Source organism: Leptonychotes weddellii, chromosome 8, assembly GCF_054177405.1.
Source record: "Leptonychotes weddellii isolate Sample4059 chromosome 8, ASM5417740v2, whole genome shotgun sequence".
Lineage (NCBI taxonomy): Eukaryota > Metazoa > Chordata > Mammalia > Carnivora > Phocidae > Leptonychotes > Leptonychotes weddellii.
Window position 1 is genome coordinate 62,448,642 of NC_138376.1, and position 21,652 is coordinate 62,470,293.

The 21,652-nt window shown below is 36.1% G+C and overlaps 1 protein-coding gene across 1 annotated transcript in view; it reads right to left on the reverse strand.

Moving 5' to 3' along the window:
• Positions 1 to 1,091: 1,091 nt before the first annotated feature.
• The window catches only part of CEP162 (centrosomal protein 162), a 93,754-nt gene continuing 73,193 nt past the window's right edge, over positions 1,092 to 21,652 (reverse strand). The window contains exons 22-23 of the mRNA XM_081829359.1: positions 15,985 to 16,119; positions 1,092 to 2,634 (exon numbers count right to left, since the gene is read on the reverse strand). Coding sequence (XP_081685485.1) covers positions 2,425 to 2,634; positions 15,985 to 16,119 — 345 coding nt within the window. The 3' untranslated portion in view covers positions 1,092 to 2,424. The remainder of the gene's footprint in view (positions 2,635 to 15,984; positions 16,120 to 21,652) is intronic.

A 21,652-nucleotide genomic window follows, 5' to 3' on the forward strand; every position in this document is an offset into this window, starting at 1 on the left:
AGGCTCTAATTCATGGGTTCGAATACCAAAATAGAATTAGAGTCACTTGGGAGGTTTGGAAAATTTTCAGACTTCACTCTTATCACCATTCATTGCTAAGGAGTTACTCAAAGCAGGATAGCGTGAATAGCTATGTAACTATAAAGTATCTATCTTATTCTGAGATTAACTCTGTTACATCATGTACCTGTGGATCTGACCTAATTAGAGTCCTTAGTAGTATGGGTAGGAAAGTGTTTTCAACTTCTTGGCCTTTAGTCACAAATTTAGGATATTTGTAATATGGAATGGGACCCTAATACTTAAAGTCTGGATTTCCCAAGGTTGGTGGGTTGACCCTAGTTATAACATGCTATGGGCTCAAAGTAATAGATCGAATCAGAACTCTGCACAAAAGCAGTGGTGTCAGCAGCAAGCCCTATATCCCGATGAGGTTTCTGCCCTATGGATGCAGGTACCTTATGACATTGTGAGGGGAATGGAATTGGTAGAAAGGGACTGATAATTTTTGGAGTTTAATTCTTCAAAAAAGCCTTCCTATTCAAGGGCGCCTGGATGGCTCAGTTGGTTAAGCATCTGCCTTCGGCTCAGGTCATGATCTCAGGGTTCTGTGCTCAGCAGGATGTCTGCTGCTCTCTCGCCCTCTGCCCCTCCCCCCAGCTCGTGCACACTCTAATAAATAAAATCTTAAAAAAAAAAAAAGTGCCTTCCTATTCAAGATAGCCTAAGTGCTGTCTATCTTCTATGTTCTCATCCTAGACCCTCTGGACAATGACTAAGGAATGGAGTATGGTTCTTGAGGTTTATAGTTGTAACTAATAATTCTGATAGTACTTAGGGATCTTTAATCTGTAAACAGAATTGAACACCTGCCATGCGCACAGCTTATTCCAAAAGAGAAACAGAATCCTCATCAAAATAGGATGTACTTTTTTCTGATAGTAATATTTGATGTTTGCACTTCTTATGTTTCAGAATCAACCATGTTTGTGCTTGGAATGAATGGCTAATGGACAGAGTCAAAAGGGAGGGAGGGGTGTAGCTATAAATTAATAGGTTTGCAGATAAAAACTACACAAAAGTACACTCAATTAATAACCAAAATAGTTTATGTTATAACTTAAAATAAAATTCTTTCACATAAAAAATAGCTACCTTTAATTAATGCTTGTTCTACCCTCTTAAAGGACATAAAAAATGTTGAACATTAAGACATTAATTGAATTACTTAATTTCCACATTTTACATTTGCTACCCATAATTTCACCAAGATCTATTTCACCTGTCTTTTACAAAGTATTTCACTCTTTATTATTATTTCAGAATTGCACTTAGTGGCATATGGTCATTGAGCACTTGGAATGTGGCTAGTCCAAACTGAGTTGTGCTGTAAATGTAAAACACACCAGACTTTGGAGACTAAGTATGGAAAAAAATGTAAAAACTCGTTTTATACTGCTATTTTAGATATATTAGATAATATAAATTAACAAATTAATTTCATTTCCTTCTTTTTAAATGCGGCTATAATAGGAAACTGAAAATAACATGTGCCTCATATTCTACTCCTATAGGACAGCACAGGGCCGGAACACTTGAAAACAAGGTGGCTACAGCTTGAATTTACCAGTATTTTATATACGATCTGCTTTTGGAAACAGGCATTGTAAAAAAGAACAATCTGGCTACTTTTATGCATGCTTTTAATTTTTTCTAATGAACATACATTACTTTTTAAATAAAGATGTTATATTCTGTTTATGATCTAAGACTTTCAAAAAAGGACTAGTATTTAAGACCTGGAGCATAAAAGATTAAAACAATGAAGAAATCGAATTCCCCTGTTACATGTGAACTTCTGTCAGGTGCAAACATGAGGCAGCCAGAGGTAGAAGCAGAAATCTGGGAGAACGCAGAGCGTTCATTGTCTGCTGTACAAAGTTATCATTCTTGTCAATTATTGTGGAAGCTCTACTACTCTGGTGACTCGCTGCGTCTGTCCAAACCACTGTGCTCACGTTCTTCTGCATGTTTCCATGAGAAAGAGGAGCTGTTTTTCTGGCACCAAGGATTCAGAATACACAGTCAAAAATGGCAGAGTATGAGCAATTTTTTTCTTTCCGCATCTAGACTAGAAGTTAAGACCTGTTCCAACTAATCTCACTCGTTCTAATCACCAGACACAAAGGGACTTGTCCATAAATTACTTAACATGTGACTGATTAATGATTTTCAGTAAAATACAGCATAATATTTTTCCTTACTGGTTTAGGGCAATTTATTTTGAAATGTTGCTTTCGTATTGTTTGCTTCCCGGCCACACACTGGAACACTTGTTTTCAAAAGCCGCCTTCTGACAGTGGCACAGTCCCGTACACCCTCCATCTTCAGGGCTTTCCGTGAGGTCCTGGGAAATCCCAGTTTCTAGTAATACTCTGGCGCATTCACGTCATCTGCAAAAGCAACCGGCACAACCACCCCCTGCCGGTGCAGCTCTCGAAGAACATCTAATATGGAGTCTAATTCTGTGCGGAACTTGTCCAACTCACGATTCTTCAACTGAGCGAGTCTTTTCCATTTCTCAATTTCTTTGTTTTGCTCAGTTTCTACTACTTGGTGTGTTTGCTGTATTATCTGAGGAAAAAAAATTCACATTACCGTTACAATTCACAGTGGGGTGAAGACTTAACAATCTCAAAGAACTCAAGTGGGACAATGCTGACTGTAGAGGGGAGGGAGCAGGAGGGGGAGCCTTACCTAATGGGATCCACTGTGTCAATCAATAGGCTGGTGGGTGAAACGGGTAAGAAGTGGGAACTCTAAATCTGATAGGGAGTTAGGAAGCTTTAGTCTTTTTTTTTTTTTCTTAAAACTTAAAAAAAAAAAAAAGCATTTAAAGCATCAGAAATTTCTAATACCTTAGTATGAATCCAACCCCCCCACCTCCCGCAAAAATGTTGTTCCTCTTAAGAATAGCACTTGAGGTTCAATCAAAACAGTTCTAATATATAACACATGTCATTAATGCACATTTTAACAGTAGAAACGATAAAAGAACAGGCATTTTACATATGTTAACTCATTTAATCCTGCCAACACGAGGAGGTGAATTCTATATATTTATCCCCATTTACCAGGTAGTTTCTGGAAATGGGGGCACAGATAAGCAAAAAATAGTTTGCCCAAGATTCACACACAACTGGTTAGAGGCAGAGTCAGGGTTTATACCCCAGCAGTCTGGCCTCAGAGTCCCTGCTCTTAACTACCACCGTAGACCGTCTTGCTCATGTGGATGAATTTTTTCAACTCTGAAATGGGTACCCTGTCCAGTAACTTATAATACAGTTCTTATAATTTCAAAATGTCTTACCATAAGGGAATCATTAGTCAAGTATTACAAACCACAAAAAGCTGGACATATTAAAACAACTAGCTAGGGGCGCCTGGGCAGCTCAGTTGGTTAAGCAACTGCCTTTGGCTCAGGTCATGATCCTGGAGTCCCTGGATCAAGTCCCGCATCAGGCTCCTTGCTTGGCAGAGAGTCTGCTTCTCCCTCTGACCCGCCCCCCTCTCATGTGCTCTTTCTCTCATTCTCTCTCTCTCAAATAAATAAAATCTTAAAAAAAATAAAATAAAAATAAAAACAACTAGCTAGGGCAACAAAAGCAATAATGTTTCTAATTATTAAATATGTTGGACCTCTGTAATATAATTTTTATCTATAATTCTGTCTGGCTATAGAATAACTTCATAACTCTAAAAGCATTGGAAAAATACTGTGTAAATAGATACTTGAGTTAAGGGAAACACAAAATGCAGTATGAACTTTCAATTCTAAGCTTTAAAATACTTGGAAAATTTTGGATGTCTATTGAAATTTGGCATTTAACCAATTTTTTCCAGATATATTGATATAATTGACATATAACACTGTGTAAGTGTAAGGTACACAATGCATACACTGTGAAATGATTAACACAATAAAGTTAACATCCATCATTTCACAGTTTTAAAATTTTTTCCTTATGATGAAAACTTAAGATTTACTTTCTTAGTAACTTTCAAATATACAATAGACAGACCAATGGAACAATTTAGAGCCCAGAAATAAACCCATGTCTTTATTATGTTAAGGTATTCCTCCCTTCCTCCCTTCTTTCCTTCTTTCTCTCTTTCTCTCCCTCTCTCTCTCTCTTTAAGATTTTATTTATTTGACAGAGACACAGCGAGGGAGGGAACACAAGCAGGGGGAGTGGGAGAGGGAAAAGCAGGCTCCCCGCAGAGCAGGGAGCCCAATGCGGGGCTTGATCCCAGCACCCTGGGATCATGACCTGAGCCAAAGGCAGACATTTAACAATTGAGCCACCCAGGTGCCCCAAGGTATTCCTTCTTTCCCTAATTTGTTGAGGTAGGTTTGTTTGTTTTTTTAAATCATGAATAGATACTGAATTTTGTCAAAGGCTCTTTCTGCATCTATTTAGATGATCAGAGGATTTGTATTTTTCATTCAATTAATGTGATGCATCACATTTATTGACTTGCATATGTTGAACCATCCTTACATCCCAGGGATGACTCCCACTAGATTATAGTGTTTGGTCCTTTTAATGTGCTGTGGAATTTGGTTTAATATTTTTTTTGAAAATTTTTGCATCTTTATCAGGGATGTTGGTCTATAGTTTTTCTTTTCTTGTAGTGTCCTTACCTGGCTTTCTTATCAGGTTAATGCTGGCTTTGTGAAAATGAGCTTGGGAGTGTTTCTTCCTTTTCTACTTTTTGGAAGAATTTTTTCCCCCCCCAAGACTTTATTTATTTGAGAGGGAGGGAGAGAGAGAGAGAGCCTGCACAAGCAGAGGGGAGAGGGAGAAAAAGGCTCCCTGCTGAGCTGGGAGTCTGACATAGGGTTCGATCTCAGGACCCTGGGACCATGACCTGAGCCGAAGGCAGGTGCTTAACCAACTGAGCCACCCAGTCGCCCCACTACTTTTTATGAGTTTGAGAAGGATTGGCATTAATTTTTTAAAAGTGTGGTAGAGGGATGCCTGGGTGGCTCAGTCAGTTGGGCGTCTGCCTTCGGCTCAGGTCGTGATCTCATGATCCTGGGTTCAAGTCCTGCATAGGGCTCCTTGCTCTGCGGTGAGCCTGTTTCTCCCTCTGTCCCTCCCCCTGCTTGTGCCCTCTCTGACAAATAAATAAAACCTTAAAAAAAGTGTGGTATAATTTACCAGTAAAGTCACCTGGCCCTGGGCTTCTCTTTGTTGGGAGATTTTTGATTATAGATTCCGTCATCTTATTAGTAACTGGTCTATTCCTATTTTCTATTTCTTAATGATTCAGTCTTGGTAGGCTATATGTTTTTAGCAATTTACTGATTTCTCCTAGGTTGTCCAGTTTGCTGGCATATAGTTGTACATAGTAGTCTCCTATGATCCTTTGAATTTCTCTGGTATCAGTTGTAATGTCTCCTCTTCCATTTATAATCTTAAGTCCTTATTTCTTGGTTAGGCTAAAGGTTTGTCAATTTCTTCTTTTCAAAGAATCAACTCCTAGAGTTTTGTTAATCTTTTCTATTATCTTCCTATACTCCATTTCATTTATTTTTGTTCTAATCTTTCTTTCCTGCTAACTTTAGGCTTATTTTGTTTTTTCCAGTTCCTTGTGCTGGTAAGTTGTTTATTTGAGATCTTTCTCTTGATTTAGGTACTTATCACTATAATCTTCCTTCTTAGAACTGCTTTTGCTGCTACCCATAAGTCTTGGTATGTTGTGTTTCCAATTGGCTCAAGATACTTTTTTAAGATAATTTTTAATTTCACTTTTAATTTTTAATTTGATCCATTTGTTATTTAAGGGTATGTTGTTGAATTTCTATGTATTTGTGAATTCTCCAGTATTTTCCCTAGCGATTTCTAGTTTCCTATCATTGTGGTCAGAAAACATACTTGCTATGATTTCAATCTTAAATTTGCTAAGACTTATCTTGTGTCCTACTATATTACATATCCTAGAAAACTTTCTTTGTGTGCCTGAGAAGAATGTATATTTTGCTGTTGTTGGAGGGACTGTACTGTGTATATCTGTTCTGTTAGGTCCATTGTGTCTATAGCATTATTTAAATCCCATGGTTTCCTTATTGATTGTTTGGATGTTCTATCCATTGATAAAAGTGACATATTAAAGTCCCCTACTATCATTGTATTGCTGTTTATTTCTCCTTTTAGTTATTGTTAGTGTTTGTTTTATATATTTAGGTGCTCTGATGTTGGGTGCATAAATATTTATAACTGATATATCTTGATGGATTGACCCTTTTATCATTATATAATTACCTCTGTCTCTTTTGGAGATTTTTAGCTTATAATCTATTTTGTCTGATGTAACTATAGCTACTCCTGATTTCTACTTGTTATCATTTGATTGAAATAACCTTTTTCTGTCCCATCACTCAGTCTGTGCTGTTTTTAAGGCTAAAGTCTTCTTTTAGGTGGCATATTATTTGGACTATATTTCATCCATTTGGCAGTTTCTGTGGTTTGAATGGAGAATTTAATCCATTTACATTTCAAGAAACTACTGATAGATAATTAATATTGCCATTTTGGGGGCGCCTGGGTGGCTCAGTCGTTAAACGTCTGCCTTCGGCTCAGGTCATGATCCCAGGGTCCTGGGATCAAGCCCCGCATCGGGCTCCCTGCTCCACGGGAAGCCTGCTTCTCCCTCTCCCACTCCCCCTGCTTGTGTTCCCTCTCTCGCTGTGTCTCTCTCTGTCAAATAAATAAATAAAATCTTTAAAAAAAAAAAAATTGCCATTTTGTTCCCTTCTGACTGTTTTGTAGATCCTATGTTCCTTGCTTCTTATATCTTGCAGTCATCTTTTGTGATGTGATGACTTTTTGTAGTGGTATGCTTTGAGTCTTTTAGCATAATCTTTTCTGTAATTAGTACAGGTTTTTCCTTTGTGGTTACCATGAAGCTTACATAAAATGTGATATATTTATAACAACCTAATTTAATTTTAATAGCATACCTAAACTTTACATTTTCATTCCCTGCCCCCCAAACTTTAGGTTACTGAAGTTAAAATTAATTTTTAATATTTTGTATCCAATAACAAATTAGTGTAGTTGCAGTTATTTTTAATGTTTTTTTACCTAGAGTAAAAACTGTTTTAAACTAGAGTTGTAAATGAATTAGGAATCACCATTACAATACTAGTGAATCTGACTTTGACGACTTATTTACCACTGAGTTTTTACACCGAACATTCGTATGTTTTTATGACGTTAACTGGTTTCATTTTATTTCCACCTGACAAATTCCATTTAGCATTTATTTTAGTGGTAATGAACGTAATTAGCTTTTAATGTTTATTGTATGTGTATTGTGTATGACATAATGATTGATGTTTGCATAGTCTGCAAAAAGATCACATAATAGTAGTTAATATCCATTGTCATACATAGTTACAAAACGTGTTTTTCTAGTAAGGAGAACTTTCGAGACCTACTCTTTAACAGCTTTCAGATATACAATTTATTTTATTAACTATAGTCACCACACTGTACATTACATCCTTATAACTTATTTACTTTACAACTTTACAAGTTTTTTACCTTTGTCTCCCTACATGCATTTTGCCTGCCTCTCATGCCTTGCCTCTGAAAACCACCTATCCTCTATGAGTATAGCATTTAAGAATTTTTAAAGTAACTTTTTAAAAATTTCTGATAGTTTTTTATTAGTGAATAGGAATGCAACAGATTTCTGTATATTGGTTTTGTATTCTGCAACTTTACTGAATTCATTTTTTTTTTTAATTATGTTAGTCACCATACAGTACATCATTAGTTTTTGATGTAGTGTTCCATGATTCATTGTTTGTGTATAACACCCAGTGCTCTATGCAATACGTGCCCTCCTTAATACCCATCACTGGGCTAACCCATCCCCCCACCGCCCTCCCCTCTAAAACCCTCAGTTTGTTTCCCGGAGTCCATAGTCTCTCATGTTTTTTGATAAAGTCTTAGGATTTCTTATATAAATCATGTCATTTGCAAAGAGTGACAGTTTTACTTTTCCAATTTGGGGACATTTCATTTCTTGAATAATTGCTCTGATTAAGATTTCCAATACTTTTTTGAGTAAAAGTGGTGAGAGTGGGCCTCCTTGTTTGTTATCTTAAAGGAAAAGCTTTCAGCTTTTCACCATTGAGTATGATGATAGCTGTGGGCTTCTAATATGTGGATTTTATTATGTCAAGGTACATTCCCTCTGTACCCCATTTGTTGAGTTTCTATCAGGAAAAGATGTTGGATTTTGCCAAATGCTTTTTCTGCATCTATTGAGATCATTTTATGATTTTTACTCTTCATTTTGTTAATGAGGTGTATCACACTGATTTGTGGATGGGGAACCATCTTTGCATCTCTGGAATAAATGCAACTCGATGGTGTATGATCCTCTTATAACATATTGCTGAATCTGACTTGATAATATTTTGTTCATGATTTTTGCATCTATGTTCATGAGGGACACTGACCAGTGTTTTCGCGCATAGTTTTGGTACCAGGGTAATGCCGGCCCTGCAAAGTAAGTTTGAAGAGTTCCCTCCTCTTTTATTGTTTGCAAATGTTCAAAATGGATTGGTACTGATTCTTCTTACATGTTTTTAGAATTCACCAGGAAAGCCCTCTGGTCTTGGACTTTGTTTGTCGGGATGTTTTTGATTACTAATTCAATCTCCTTACTAGTAATCAGTCTTTTTAGATTTCCTATTTCTTCATGATGCCTTTTTGGTAAATTTTATGTTCCTAGGAATTTATCCATTTCTTTAAGTTGTCCAATTTGTTGGTGTACAATTATTCATACCAGTCTCTTATGATCCTTTATATTTCTGTGGTATCAGTTGTAATGTCTCCTCTTTCATTCTGATTTCATTTATTTTAGTTTTCTCTTGGTTAGTCTAGCTAAAGGCTTGTTAATTTTATCTTTACAAAGAACCAACTCTTAGTCTCTTTGATCTTTTTAGTCTTTATTTCATTTATTTCTGCTCTGATCTTTTTTTTTAAAAGATTTTATTTATTTATTTGACAGAGAGAGACATGGCAAGAGAGGGAACACAAGCGGGGATGGGGAGTGGGAGAGGGAGAAGCAGGCTTCCCACCGAGCAGGGAGCCCGATGTGGGGCTCGATCCCAGGATCCTGGGATCATGACCTAAGCCAAAGGCAGACGCCCAACAACTGAGCCACCCAGGCGCCCCTCTGCTCTGATCTTTGTTATTTCCTTCCTTTTGCCAACTTTGGGCTTCACTTATTCTCTTTCTAGTTCCTTGAGGTGTAAAGTTGTCTATTTGAAATCTTGTTTCTTGACATAGGCACTTAATGCTATGAACTTCTCTCTTGGGGGATGCAGCAAAAAATAGTTCTAAGTTTTGGTATATCGTATATCCATCTTCAACTGTCTCAAAATATTTTTAAATTTCTCTGTTGATTTGTTCTTTGACCTACTGGTTGCTTAAGAGCATTTGGTTTCATTACACACACTTGTGAATTTTCCATTTTTTTTTCTTGTAATTGATTTCTAGTTTCGTATCATTGTATTTGGGGGAAATTGGCCTGTTATTTCAATCTTCAATTTCTTAAGACTTGTTTCGTGGCCAATATATGATCAATCCTGGAAGATGTTCCATGTGTGCTTAAAAATGTGTATTGTTAACTTTCGGATGGCATGTTCTGTATATGTTAATTCCATCGTACCTAATGTGTTATTTCAGCCAATGTTTCCTTAAGGTTTTGTGTCTGGATGATCTATTGATGAAAGTGGGGTATTAAAGTTCCCGACTTCTGATGAGCACTGGGTGCTGTATGTAAGTGCTGAATCCCTAAACTGCACACGTGACACTAATATTACACTGTATGTTAACTGGAATTTAAAAACTAAAAAAACAGATCCCTACTATTGTATTGCTATTTCTTCCTTTAGGTTTGTCAAAATTTGCTTTATGTATTTAAGTACTTGTATGTCACATTATATGTTCTTTTTGGATCACTCCTTTATCACTATGTAGTGACCTTTGTTTCTTATTATTGTTTTATAGTCAGTTTTGTCTGATATAGTTAGCCAAGCTTTCTAGTGGTTCCCATTTGTATGAAATACCTTTTACCATTCCTTCACTTTCAGTCTGCTTCCTTACATCTGAAGTGAGTCTTCAGCAGGCAGCCTATAGATGGGCCCCCCCTTTTTTTTTCTTTCTTAAATCCATTCAGCTACTCTGTCTTTTCATAGGAGAATTTGGTCCATTTACATTTAAAGTAATTATTGATGGGTATGTATTTCCATTCTGTTAATTATTTTCTGGGTGTTTTGTGGTTCTTCTATTCCTTTTTTCTCTTGTGCTCTTCCTTTGTGATGTGATGTTTTCTTAGTGGTAGGCTTAGGCTGATTTATTTATTTTTTATTATTTTTTAAACTTCATAGTTGACATACAATATTCAGGCATACAACTAGTGATTTAATATTTATTTACATTACAAAATGCTCACCATCTGTCACCATACAAAGATATTACAGTATTATTGACTATATTCCCTTTGCTGTACTTTAAAATCTGTGACTTAGTTATTTTATAACTGGAAGTTTGTATCTCTTAATCCCCTTCACCTATTTCACCCGTTACCCCATCCCTCTCCCATCTGACAATCAGCAGTATGCTCTCTGAGTCTGTTTTGTTTTTGGATTCCCCATGTGAGTGAAATCATACAATATGTCTTTCTCTGACTTACTTCACTCAGAATAATATGTTGTAGCAAATGGCAAGATTCCATTCTTCTTTATTGCTGAGTACTATTGCACTGTGTGTGTGTGTAAACACACAAATACATGTGCATATGTAGCACATCTTTACTTACTCATGTACTGATGGATCCCTAGGTTGTTTCCATATCTTGGCTATTGTAAATAATGCAAGAAACATAGGGGTGTATATATATTTTTGAATATGTTTTTGTCTTATTCAGGTAAATACCAGAAGTGACATTGTTGGACCATACCATATTTTTCTTAAAATTTTATTAATTTGAAAGAGAGAATGAAAGAGCAAGAGAGTGCACCGGGGGGAGGAGGGGCAGATGGAGAAGCAGACTCCCCACTGAGTAGGAAGCCTGACCCTGGGGTCACAACCTGAGTTGAGGCAGATGCTTAACTGACTGAGCCACCCAGATGCCCCAGTATTTCTATTTTTAAGTTTTTGAGGAACCTCCATATGATTTTCCATAGTGGAAGGAACAACTTACATTCCCACCAACAGCACATGAGGATTGCCTTTTCTCTACATCTTCACCAACACCTGCTGTTTCTTGTATTTTTTATACTATCCATTCTAACAGGTGTGAGGTGATATCTCATTGTGGTTTTGATTTGCATTTCCCTGATGATTAGTGATGTTGAGCATCTTTTCATGTGTCTGTTGGTCATCTGTATGTCTTTGTAAAACTATTCAGGTCCACTGCCCATTTTTAAATTAGATTTTTGTTGGCACTGAGTTATGAGTTTTTTATATGTTGTAGATATTAACCCTTATTGGATATATCATTTGCAAATACCTTCTCACATTCAGAAGGTTTCCTTTTCCTTTTGTTGGTTTCTGTTGCTGTGCAAAAGCTTTTTAGTTTGATGTAGTCCAGTTGTTTATTTTTGCTTTTGTTCTCCTTGTCTGAGGAGACATATGCAAAAAAAAATGCCAAGACTGATTTGAAGAGTTTACTATTTTTGTAGTTTTATGGTTTCAGGTCTTACATTTAGGTCTTTAATCCATTTTGAGTTTTTTTTTTGTTTTGTTTTTGTACTGTTGATATTTTCATAGGGATTGCACTGAATCTGCAGACTGCTTTGGGTACTATGAATATTTGAACAATATTCTTCCAATTCATGAGTATGGTATATCTTTCCATTTATTGTCATCTTCAATTTCTTTCATCTGGGTCTTAGAATTATCAGAGTACAGGTCTTTTAACTCTTACATTAAATTTACTCCTACATATTTTATTCTTTTTGATGCAGTTATAAAGTGATTGTTTTCTTAATTTCTTTTTGCTAGTTTTTAGTATATAGAAATGCAACAGATGTCTGTATCCTGCAATTTTACTGAATTCATTTATTCTGATTTTTGGTGGAGTCTTTAGGGTTTTCAATATACAGTATCATGCTATCTATAAAGAGCAACAGTTGTACTTCATCCTTATCAATTTGTATGCTTTTTATTTCTTTCTGATTACTGTGGCTGTGAATTCCAGTACTATCTTGAGTAAAAGCACTGAGAGTGGACATCCTTGTGCCTGATCGTGAAAAAGCTTTCAGTTTTACGTTAGCTGTGGGTTAGTCATATATAGCCTTTATTATGTTCCCTCTATAGCCAGTATGTTGAGAATTTTTATCATGAATGTATGTGGAATTTTGTCAAATGCTTTTTTGCATCTGCTGAGATCATCATATGATTTTTATCTTTTGTTAATGTGGTATATCATGTTGATTTGAAGATACTCAACCATCCTTGCATCCCTGGAATAAATCCCCCCATATTGTGGTGAATGATCCGTTTAATGTATTTTTGAATTCAGTTTGCTAATATTTTGTTAAGGATTTTTGCATCTATGTTCATTAGGGATAGAGTCTGTAATTTCTTCTTTTTTGTAGTGTCTTTGTCTGTTGTTGGTATCAGGGTAATATTGGCTTTGTAGAATGACTTTAAAAGCATTCCCTCCTCTTCAGTTTTTTTTTTTTTTTTTTGGATAGTTTGAAGAGGATGGTATTAATTCTTCTTTACGGGTATAAAGAATTCTTCCAACATTTAAAGCTATCTGGTCCTAGACTTTTCTTTGTTGGGAGTTTTTTGATTACCAATTCAATTTTGTTACTAGTAATTAGTCTGTTCAGATTTTCTAGTTCTTCCTGATTCAGTCTTGGGAGACTGTGTATTTATAGACATCCATTTCTTCTAAGTTGTTCAATTTGTTGGCATATAACTTTTCATAGTAGTAGTCTTTTATAAACCTTTGTATTTCTGTGGTATTGGTTAATTCCCCCTCTTTCATTTTTGATTGTATTTACTGCAGTCCTCTCATTTTCTTGATGAGTCTGGCTAAAGGCTTATCAATTTTGTTGATCATTCAAAGAACCAGCTCTTAGTTTCATTGATCTTTTCTATTTTTTGGTCTCTATTTCATTTATTTTTGTCTTGATCTTTATTATTTCCTTCTCCTATATTTGAGCTTTGTTCTTCTTTTTAGTTCCTTTAGGTGTGATGTTAGATTGTTTGAGTTTTTTTTTTTTTTTTAAGATTTTATTTATTTGAGAGAGAGTGAGCACAAGTGGGTAAGGAGAGGGAGAAGCAGACTCCCCACTGAGCAGGGAACCCAATTCGGGGCTTGATCCCAGGACCCGGAAATCATGACCTGAGCCAAAGGCAGACACTAACTGACTGAGCCACCCAGGTGCCCAGAGATATTTCTTGTTTCTTGAGGTAGGCCTGTATAGCTATAAAAATTTTCCCTCATAGAACTGCTTTTGTTGTGTCCAAAAGATTCTGGAATGTTGGGGCGCCTGGGTGGCTCAGTTGTTGGGTGTCTGCCTTCGGCTCAGGTCATGATCCCGGGGTCCTGGGATGGAGCCCGACATCGGGCTCCCTGCTCAGTGGGGAGGCCTGCTTCTCCCTCTCCCACTCCCCCTGCTTGTGTTCCCTCTCTTGCTGTGTCTCTCTCTGTCAAATAAATAAAAAATAAAATCTTTAAAAAAAAAAAAAATTCTGGAATGTGTTTCCATTTTTACTTGTCTCAAGGCATTTTAAAATTTCCTCTATGATTTCTTCATTGACCTATTGATTATTTAGTAGCACCTTGGTTAGCCTCCATGTATTTGTTTTGTATTTTTTTTTGTAATTGATTTGTAGTTTCATACCATTGTGGTTGGAAAAGATGCTTGTTTTGATTTTAATCTTACTAATATTCTGAAACTTATTTTGTGGCCTAATGTGATCTATCCTAAAGCTCATTCCATGTGCATTTGAAAATGTATATGCTGCTGTTATATACAGCATATTACATCCAATATCCATTAAGTATATCTGGTCTAATGTGTTGTTCAAAGCCACTGGTTTTTTAATTGATTTTCTGTCCAGATGATCTATCCGTTAATGTAAGAGAGGGTGTTAAAATCCCCTACTAATATGATATTACTGTCACTTTCTCCTTTTATATATGTTAATATTTGATTTATATGTTTAGGTGCTCCTATGTTGGTTGCATAAATATTTACCATCGTTATATCCTCTTGTTAGATTGATCCCTTAATCATTATGTAATGCCCTTGTCTCACGACTGATGTGTGTTGCTACCTTTTTAAAAGATTTCCATTTGCATGGGATATCTCTTTCCATCTCTATGTTCAATCTATATGTCTTTAGGTCTGAAGTGAATCTCTTGTAGGTAGCATACAGAGGTTTTTTTTTTTCTTTCTTTTTATCCATTCAGTCACCCTATGTAAGAATGAGAAATCAATCACACTAATCTTTGTCATCCATTTTACATTTTGTAGTTCCTATAATGATAAAGAGCTAAAATTCTGATATGATTAAACAGCTAGGGTTTCTCTGTGGGACTCAGGTCAACCATAAACCTTTGCATTTCTGTGGTATTTTTTGTTTTCAAAGTATATATACATTTACACTGTTACAGACTGATTTTTTTCTGTGTCCCCACAACCCCCCTTTCATACGTAGAAGCCCTAACTCACAGTATGGCTGTATTTGGGGTAAGGAACTAATTAAGATTAAATGAGGTCATAAGGATGGGGTCCTGATCAGACTGGATTAGTGTCCTTATAAGAAAAGACATCAGCGAGCTCTTTCTCTCTTCGCCCTCCCTCACCCCAAGGCACACGTGCTGAGGAAAGGCCTCTGCAAGCCAGGAACAGCATGCTCACCAGAATGAATCAGCTGGTAAAAAAAAATTTTATTTTTTCAAGCAACTCAGTTTGGCAGCTCAAGCAGACCAATATACTGTTCAAGCAAAGCTAAATATCAGCAGAAAGGTTAATGCCTAATAACATCATGCCCTTACTTCTGCCATTTTTAATTTCTATTAATTTATCTGTTTGTAGTTAAGAAGAGTAATTGTGATATTACTAGTGCTGGGCATATGTTTTAAATTTTTTTTTTTTTTTTTTTAAAGATTTTATTTATTTATTTGAGAGAGAGAGAATGAGAGAGAACACATGAGAGGGGGGAGGGTCAGAGGGAGAAGCAGACTCCCTGCCGAGCAGGGAGCCCGATGCGGGACTCGATCCAGGGACTCCAGGATCATGACCTGAGCCGAAGGCAGTCGCTTAACCAACTGAGCCACCCAGGCGCCCTGGGCATATGTTTTAAATGATTACTTTTTAATATAATTCTACTTCTTACAAACATTTATGAAATGAATATGGAATATGGCTTCCAAAGACTCATTCCCAGGATAAAATGCCTAACATTTTAGGCAACCATCAATAATTAAGAACATGAGGGGCACCTGGGTGGCTCAGTTGGTTAAGCATCCAACTCTTGGTTTGGACTCAGGTCGTGATCTCAGGGTCATGATCAAGCCATGCATCAGGCTCCATGCTCAGCTTGGAACCTGCTTGAGATTCTTTCCCCTCCTCCCACTCCCTCTCCCTCTGCTCCTTCCCCTGCTGTGTTCTCTCTAAAATAAAATCTTAAAAAAAAAAAAAAAAAAAGATACAAGTTGTTTCTCTATTATTCCAGAGATAAGACCAATCTTTAAATTTCAAATACATAAAGTCTTATATGCTCTTAAAAGCTGTATTTTTATTCTTAATATCAATACACAATGAAATACTTTAGGAAGTGTTGGCTAGGGATGGCCAACCTACAGCAAACTGGAGGTACTTAAAAGTGAAGAGCTATACAAATATGTAAATATAATTTACTACTTTACCTGTTGAAGTTCCTGCTCTCTTTGCTGATGTCTCATTTCCATCTGTTTAATTTTCTTTTCTAAGCCCATGAAATGTTTCATCTCTGGTGTATGGTTTTCTCTGGCTTCTCTTAGTTCTTCTAGGAGTTTTGTAATCTAAAATTGAGATACGAAATAAATGAAAAACTGGTAAGAAAAATAAATTTTTTACCAGGTAGTTTTAAGAATATTTACTATATTTTCTTTGTATAAAATTTCTCTACAGAAGAGGCTCCTGGTTAATAAGAAAAATATCTTGAGTTGTTAGAATTAATAGTTTGCATTCCCTATGTTCAGGAAGAAAAGGCTCATCCTAGCTCTGAAATGACCTCATAATCCAAAAGGTTCTAGATGACTGGATCACCTCCTCCCATGTACGCCAGGTTGATTACAGCATTCAAAATGAAGGTAGGCACTGTCTTTGGTATATTTAGCTTTGCTAACAAAGTATCAATGTATTTAACAAGGTTGATTACTTTTAGGGTTATAGAATACATTTAAAGCACCCTACACAGTATAGCACCCAACACACAGAGGAGTTCAACCTCTTTCTGAGAAAATATACTGAATTCTTTCTGTCCTGGCTGTTGTCTTAGGTCCTGAGGATACAGACATGAAAGACATAGTCCATACTCATGGAGGTTACAGTCTAGTGTGGTACCTTCCTTTTCATTACTATGGTCAACAGAGAAAATGGTAATATTTTCATGGCACCCATTAGTAAAACAGAGGGGATCTGAGAGATCTTTCTATTGGGCTTGGTGAAACAAATGTATTTTCTTTATACCACATAATTATAATAATTTTCTAATTGTTAGTAGCAAAAGGCAAAATAATAAGCAAGTGAAAATGGCTAAAATGAACAAATTCAATCATGTTTCCCATGGAACACTCAGTATTTAATAAAAACACTGATAACACTAAAAGAAAACCCAAAACACAACCCCTACCCCCCGCCGCCAAACCCCATACAATTCCTAATTAGTTTCTAAAATGTGAAAATACAAGCAAATTAAATCAGGAGCAAATCTAAATAAATCTAAATATTTAAATGTGGGACATCCCTGATGATATTATCAGTGACCAAAGAAATTTGCAGACTTTAATTGGGATGACTGGCACTGTCATACACATAATGGTTAAATATCACTTCAACACATAAACTTTTTAATGACTGAAAATTTTGAGTTTGTAATGAGACAACATTTCCAGTCATCACTATCTTACGATCCACAGGGAACCCATTCCTGTACACCAGCTGGAAGTTCTGGTCTAGTGAACGAAGTAGTCAAGTGAATGAGAATTCTAATAAGTAAAAAATCTCCCAATAGGACCAGATGACTTCATAAGTGAATTTTTCCCAAACATTTGAAGAATTAATGCCAATCCTTCTCAAACTCTTCCAAAATACAGAAGAGGCAGGAACACTTCCAAATTCATTTAATAAGGCCAGCATTACCCTAATGAAAAGCCAGATAAAGGGACTATCAGGGTTGCCTGGCTGGCCCAGTCAGTAGAACATGCGATTCTTGACCTCAGGGTCGTGAGTTTGAGCCCCACATTGGGTGCAGAGATTACTTAAAAATCTTTAGAAAAATTTTTTTTTCTTTTTTTAAGACCCTATCAGACAACTATAGGCCACTATCTCTGATGAATATGAGTGGAAATTCTCTCAATAAAATACTAGCAGTTTGAATTCAGCAGTACATTAACAATATCCTTCACCATGATCTAGTGGAATTTATCTCTGGAATGCAAGATGGTTCAACATATGAAAATCAGTGTAATAGATCACAAAGAATGAAGAAAAAAATCATATTACCATCTCAATAGATGCAGAAAAAGCATTTGATAAAATTTAACATCTGTTCATGATAAAAACTCTTAAATTAGGTGTGGAAGGAATGTACTTCAAATGATGATAATATATCATAAGCCCACATTGAATTCCTGATTCAATGGTGAAAGCTTGAAAGGTTTACTAAGACCATGAACAAGACAAGGGTGCTCACCCTCACCACTCCTATTCATTATAGTACTGGAAGCCCTAGCCAGAGCAATCAGGCAAGAAAAAGAAATAAAGGGCATCAGAATAGGAAAGAATTAAAACTGTCTCTATTTGCAAGTGACATGATTTTATATAGAGAAAATTATAAAAATTCCACCAAAAAAACTGTTAGATCTAATCAATGAATTCAGTAAAGTTGCAGGATACAAAATTAAAGATCAGTAGTGTTTTTTGTACACTAGTAATGAATTCTCTGAAAAAAATACCATTTAAAAAGCATCATAAATAAAATTCTTAAAAATGAACATAAACAAGGCGGTGAAAGATTTCTATACCCAAATCTACAAGACACTGATAATGGAAATTGAAGTAGATAAAAAATAAAGTATTAATTCTTATAATCCATATTCCTGGATATGGATTATAAGAATTAATACTGTTAATATATATGCTGCTGAAGCGAGCATGAATTAATACTGTTAAAATGTCCATACTACCCAAGGCCATCAATAGATTTAATGCAATCGCTATCAAGATTCCCACAGCATTTTTTACAGTAATAGAGAAAATAATCCTAAAATTTATATGGACCACAAAAGACCCTGAATAGTCAGTGCAATATTGAGAAAGAGAGTGGGATGTATCCTACTTCTTGATTTCAAGTTGTATTATAAAGCTGTAGTAATCAAAAGAGTATGGTACTGGCACAAAAACAGACACATAGTCATATTTGACAAGAGAGCCAAAAATACTCAGTGGAAAAAAAGACAGTCTCTTCAATTAATGGTGTTGGGAAAATTGAATATTCACATGTAAAAGAATGAAACTAGATCCCTATCTTATACCACTCACAAAAATTAACCTTAAATGGATTAAAGACTTAAATGTAAGACCTGAACCCAGAAAATTTCTAGAAAAACCAGAAAAGCTCCTTGACATGGGTCTTGGCAACAATTTTTTGGATATGACACCAAAAGCACAAGCAACAAAATAAAAAACAAGTTGGGACTATATTAAATTGTAAAGCTTCTGTACAGAAAAATCAACAAAATGAAAAGAATCTATGGAATGGAAAAAAATATCTGCACACTATGTATTTGATAAGGGGTTAATATACAAAATATATAAAGAACTTATAGGGGCACCTGGGTGACTCAGTCGGTTAAGGGTCTGCCCTCAGCTCAGGTTATGATCCTGGAGTCCCGGGTTGAGCCCTGAGTTGGGCTCCCTGCTCAGTGGGGAGTCTCCTTCTCAAATAAATAAAAAAGTTACATAACTCAATAGCAAAAATACCCCAAATAATCCAATTAAAAAATGGGCAAAGGACCTAAACAGACATTTTTCCAAAGATACATAAATAACCAATAGGTACATGAAAAAATGTTCAGCATCACTAATCTTTAAGGAAATGCAAATCAAAACTGCAGTATCACCTCACACCTGTTAGAATGGTTAGCATCAAAAAGACAGCAAATGCTGGTCAGGATGTGGAGAAAAGGGAACCCATGTATGTTGTTACTGGGGTTGTAAACTGGTACAGCCACTATGAAAATGAGTATGGGGGGCTCCTAAAAAATTAAAAACTGAATGACCATATGATCCAGCGATTCCACATCTGGGTATTTACCTGAAGACAGCTATGTTGAAAAGATATTTGCACCCCCATGCTCATAGCAGCATTGTTTATAATAGCCAAGACATGGAAGGAACTCGAGTGTCCACTGATGGGTGAATGGATAAAGATGTGATATATATTCAGCCACAAAAAAGGAGGAAATCATGCCATTGTGATAACATGGTTGAACCCTGACAGTATTATACTAGGTGAAATAAGTCAGAGAAAGACAGATATCATATGATCTCACTTATATGTGGAATCTTAAAAAAAAAAAAAAAAAAAAAACCCAAACTCCTATAGATGAGATTTGTGGTTAGCAGAGGTGGAGAGGAAAGGGTGGGAAAAAGGGGGAATTGGATGAAGTGATCAAAAAGGAACAAACTTCCAGTTATAACTATACTAGGGATTCAATGTACAGCATGAGGACCATAGTTAACACTGCTGCATGGTATATATGAGTTTTTAAGAGTAAATCCTAAGAGTTCTCATCATAAGGTAAGAAAAATCTTTTTCTTTATGGATGATAACTAAGCTTACTGTAGTAACCACTTCATGATATATGTAAGTTAAATCTTTATGCTGTATACCTTATATAGTAGTGTATGTCAATTATATCTCAATAAAATTGGAAAAAAATGAGAAAAAGTATATACTGACATGAGAATATATGTATACTGTTAGGTAAAAAACATCCTTTAAAAATCATATATGCATACACACATACACAAACATGTATTTTATATGTGTGCATGCATGAACACACACCCTCAGTATTTGTATCTGTATATGAATAAATGAAATCTGGAAGAATATATAGCAAAATATGCTCTGGGTAATGGGATCATGGGCGTTTTTATACCTTCTAATATATATTAATCAGTATAAAAATATATTCTTAAATATATTTATATTAAAATAAATGTTAAATATTATTTACAAAAATCCATACTCAACCAGGATAGAAGTGAATAACATCAATAAAAAAAAAGCATATATTCCTTAATGAATAAAATTCTAATTGTCTTACTAGTTTATTGTTTTACTAAAGTGAAAGAGTGATTCTCCCAGATCATGTTACTAAAGGTAAAGGAGACAGACATCACTGACCAGTAGCAGCAGGAGGCTCAGGTAAGGGAATTCAGATGATCCATGCATATCCCACAGACCTCTTTCCAGAGAAGACCTATATACTCTGTCCTCTTATACTCTGGTGAGTACAGAATCTTACAACTACAAATTTCAATTCAAACTGGACCATAAAATTACGCTATTTTTACTCCTTTAAATGAGCATGACCGGCTTGAGTCCGTGTGCTTTCAACCATCTTGTGTGCCTTCATACTCTGCAACTTACTGGCACGATGCATTTTCCTGGCCACACTGCTGGGATGAATGCTAGTGGTTGTGAACACTTAATCCAGGGAGTCTAGATTCTAATATGGTCTAGCACGGAAAGGGATACTGACCGATTTAAGCCCGTTACTGCTGTCCACTGTCCGCTGGCAATGCCTGGTTTGGAGGTGGGCATGTGGCTCAGTTCTGATGCAAAGAAAGTTAGCTGGGGGACCTTACAGTCTATATGGATTGGTTTATTTTTCTGTCCCACTCACTAGAATGCAAGCTCTTTGAGGGAGATACCTTTAGGTGTTCTACTCATTTCTATATCCCAAAAAGCCTATTGACAGTGCCTGACACCTAAACACTTTTTAAATGCTAGGAAGTAGATTTTATTCCATTTAATAGCTAAAAAAAGGGGCGCCTGGGTGGCTCAGTCGGTTAAGTGTCTGCCTTCGGCTCAGGTCATGATCCCAGGGTCCTGGGATCGAGCCCCGCATCGGGCTCCCTGTTCGGCGGGAAGCCTGCTTCTCCTTCTCCCTCTCCCACTCCCCCTGCTTGTGTTCCCTCTCTCGCTGTGTCTCTCTCTGTCAAATAAATCAATAAAATCTTTAAAAAAAAAAAAATAGCTAAAACCCCCCCCCCCCGAGACTGAGAGAGTTAAAAACACTAGCAAATGGCTGTGGGTAA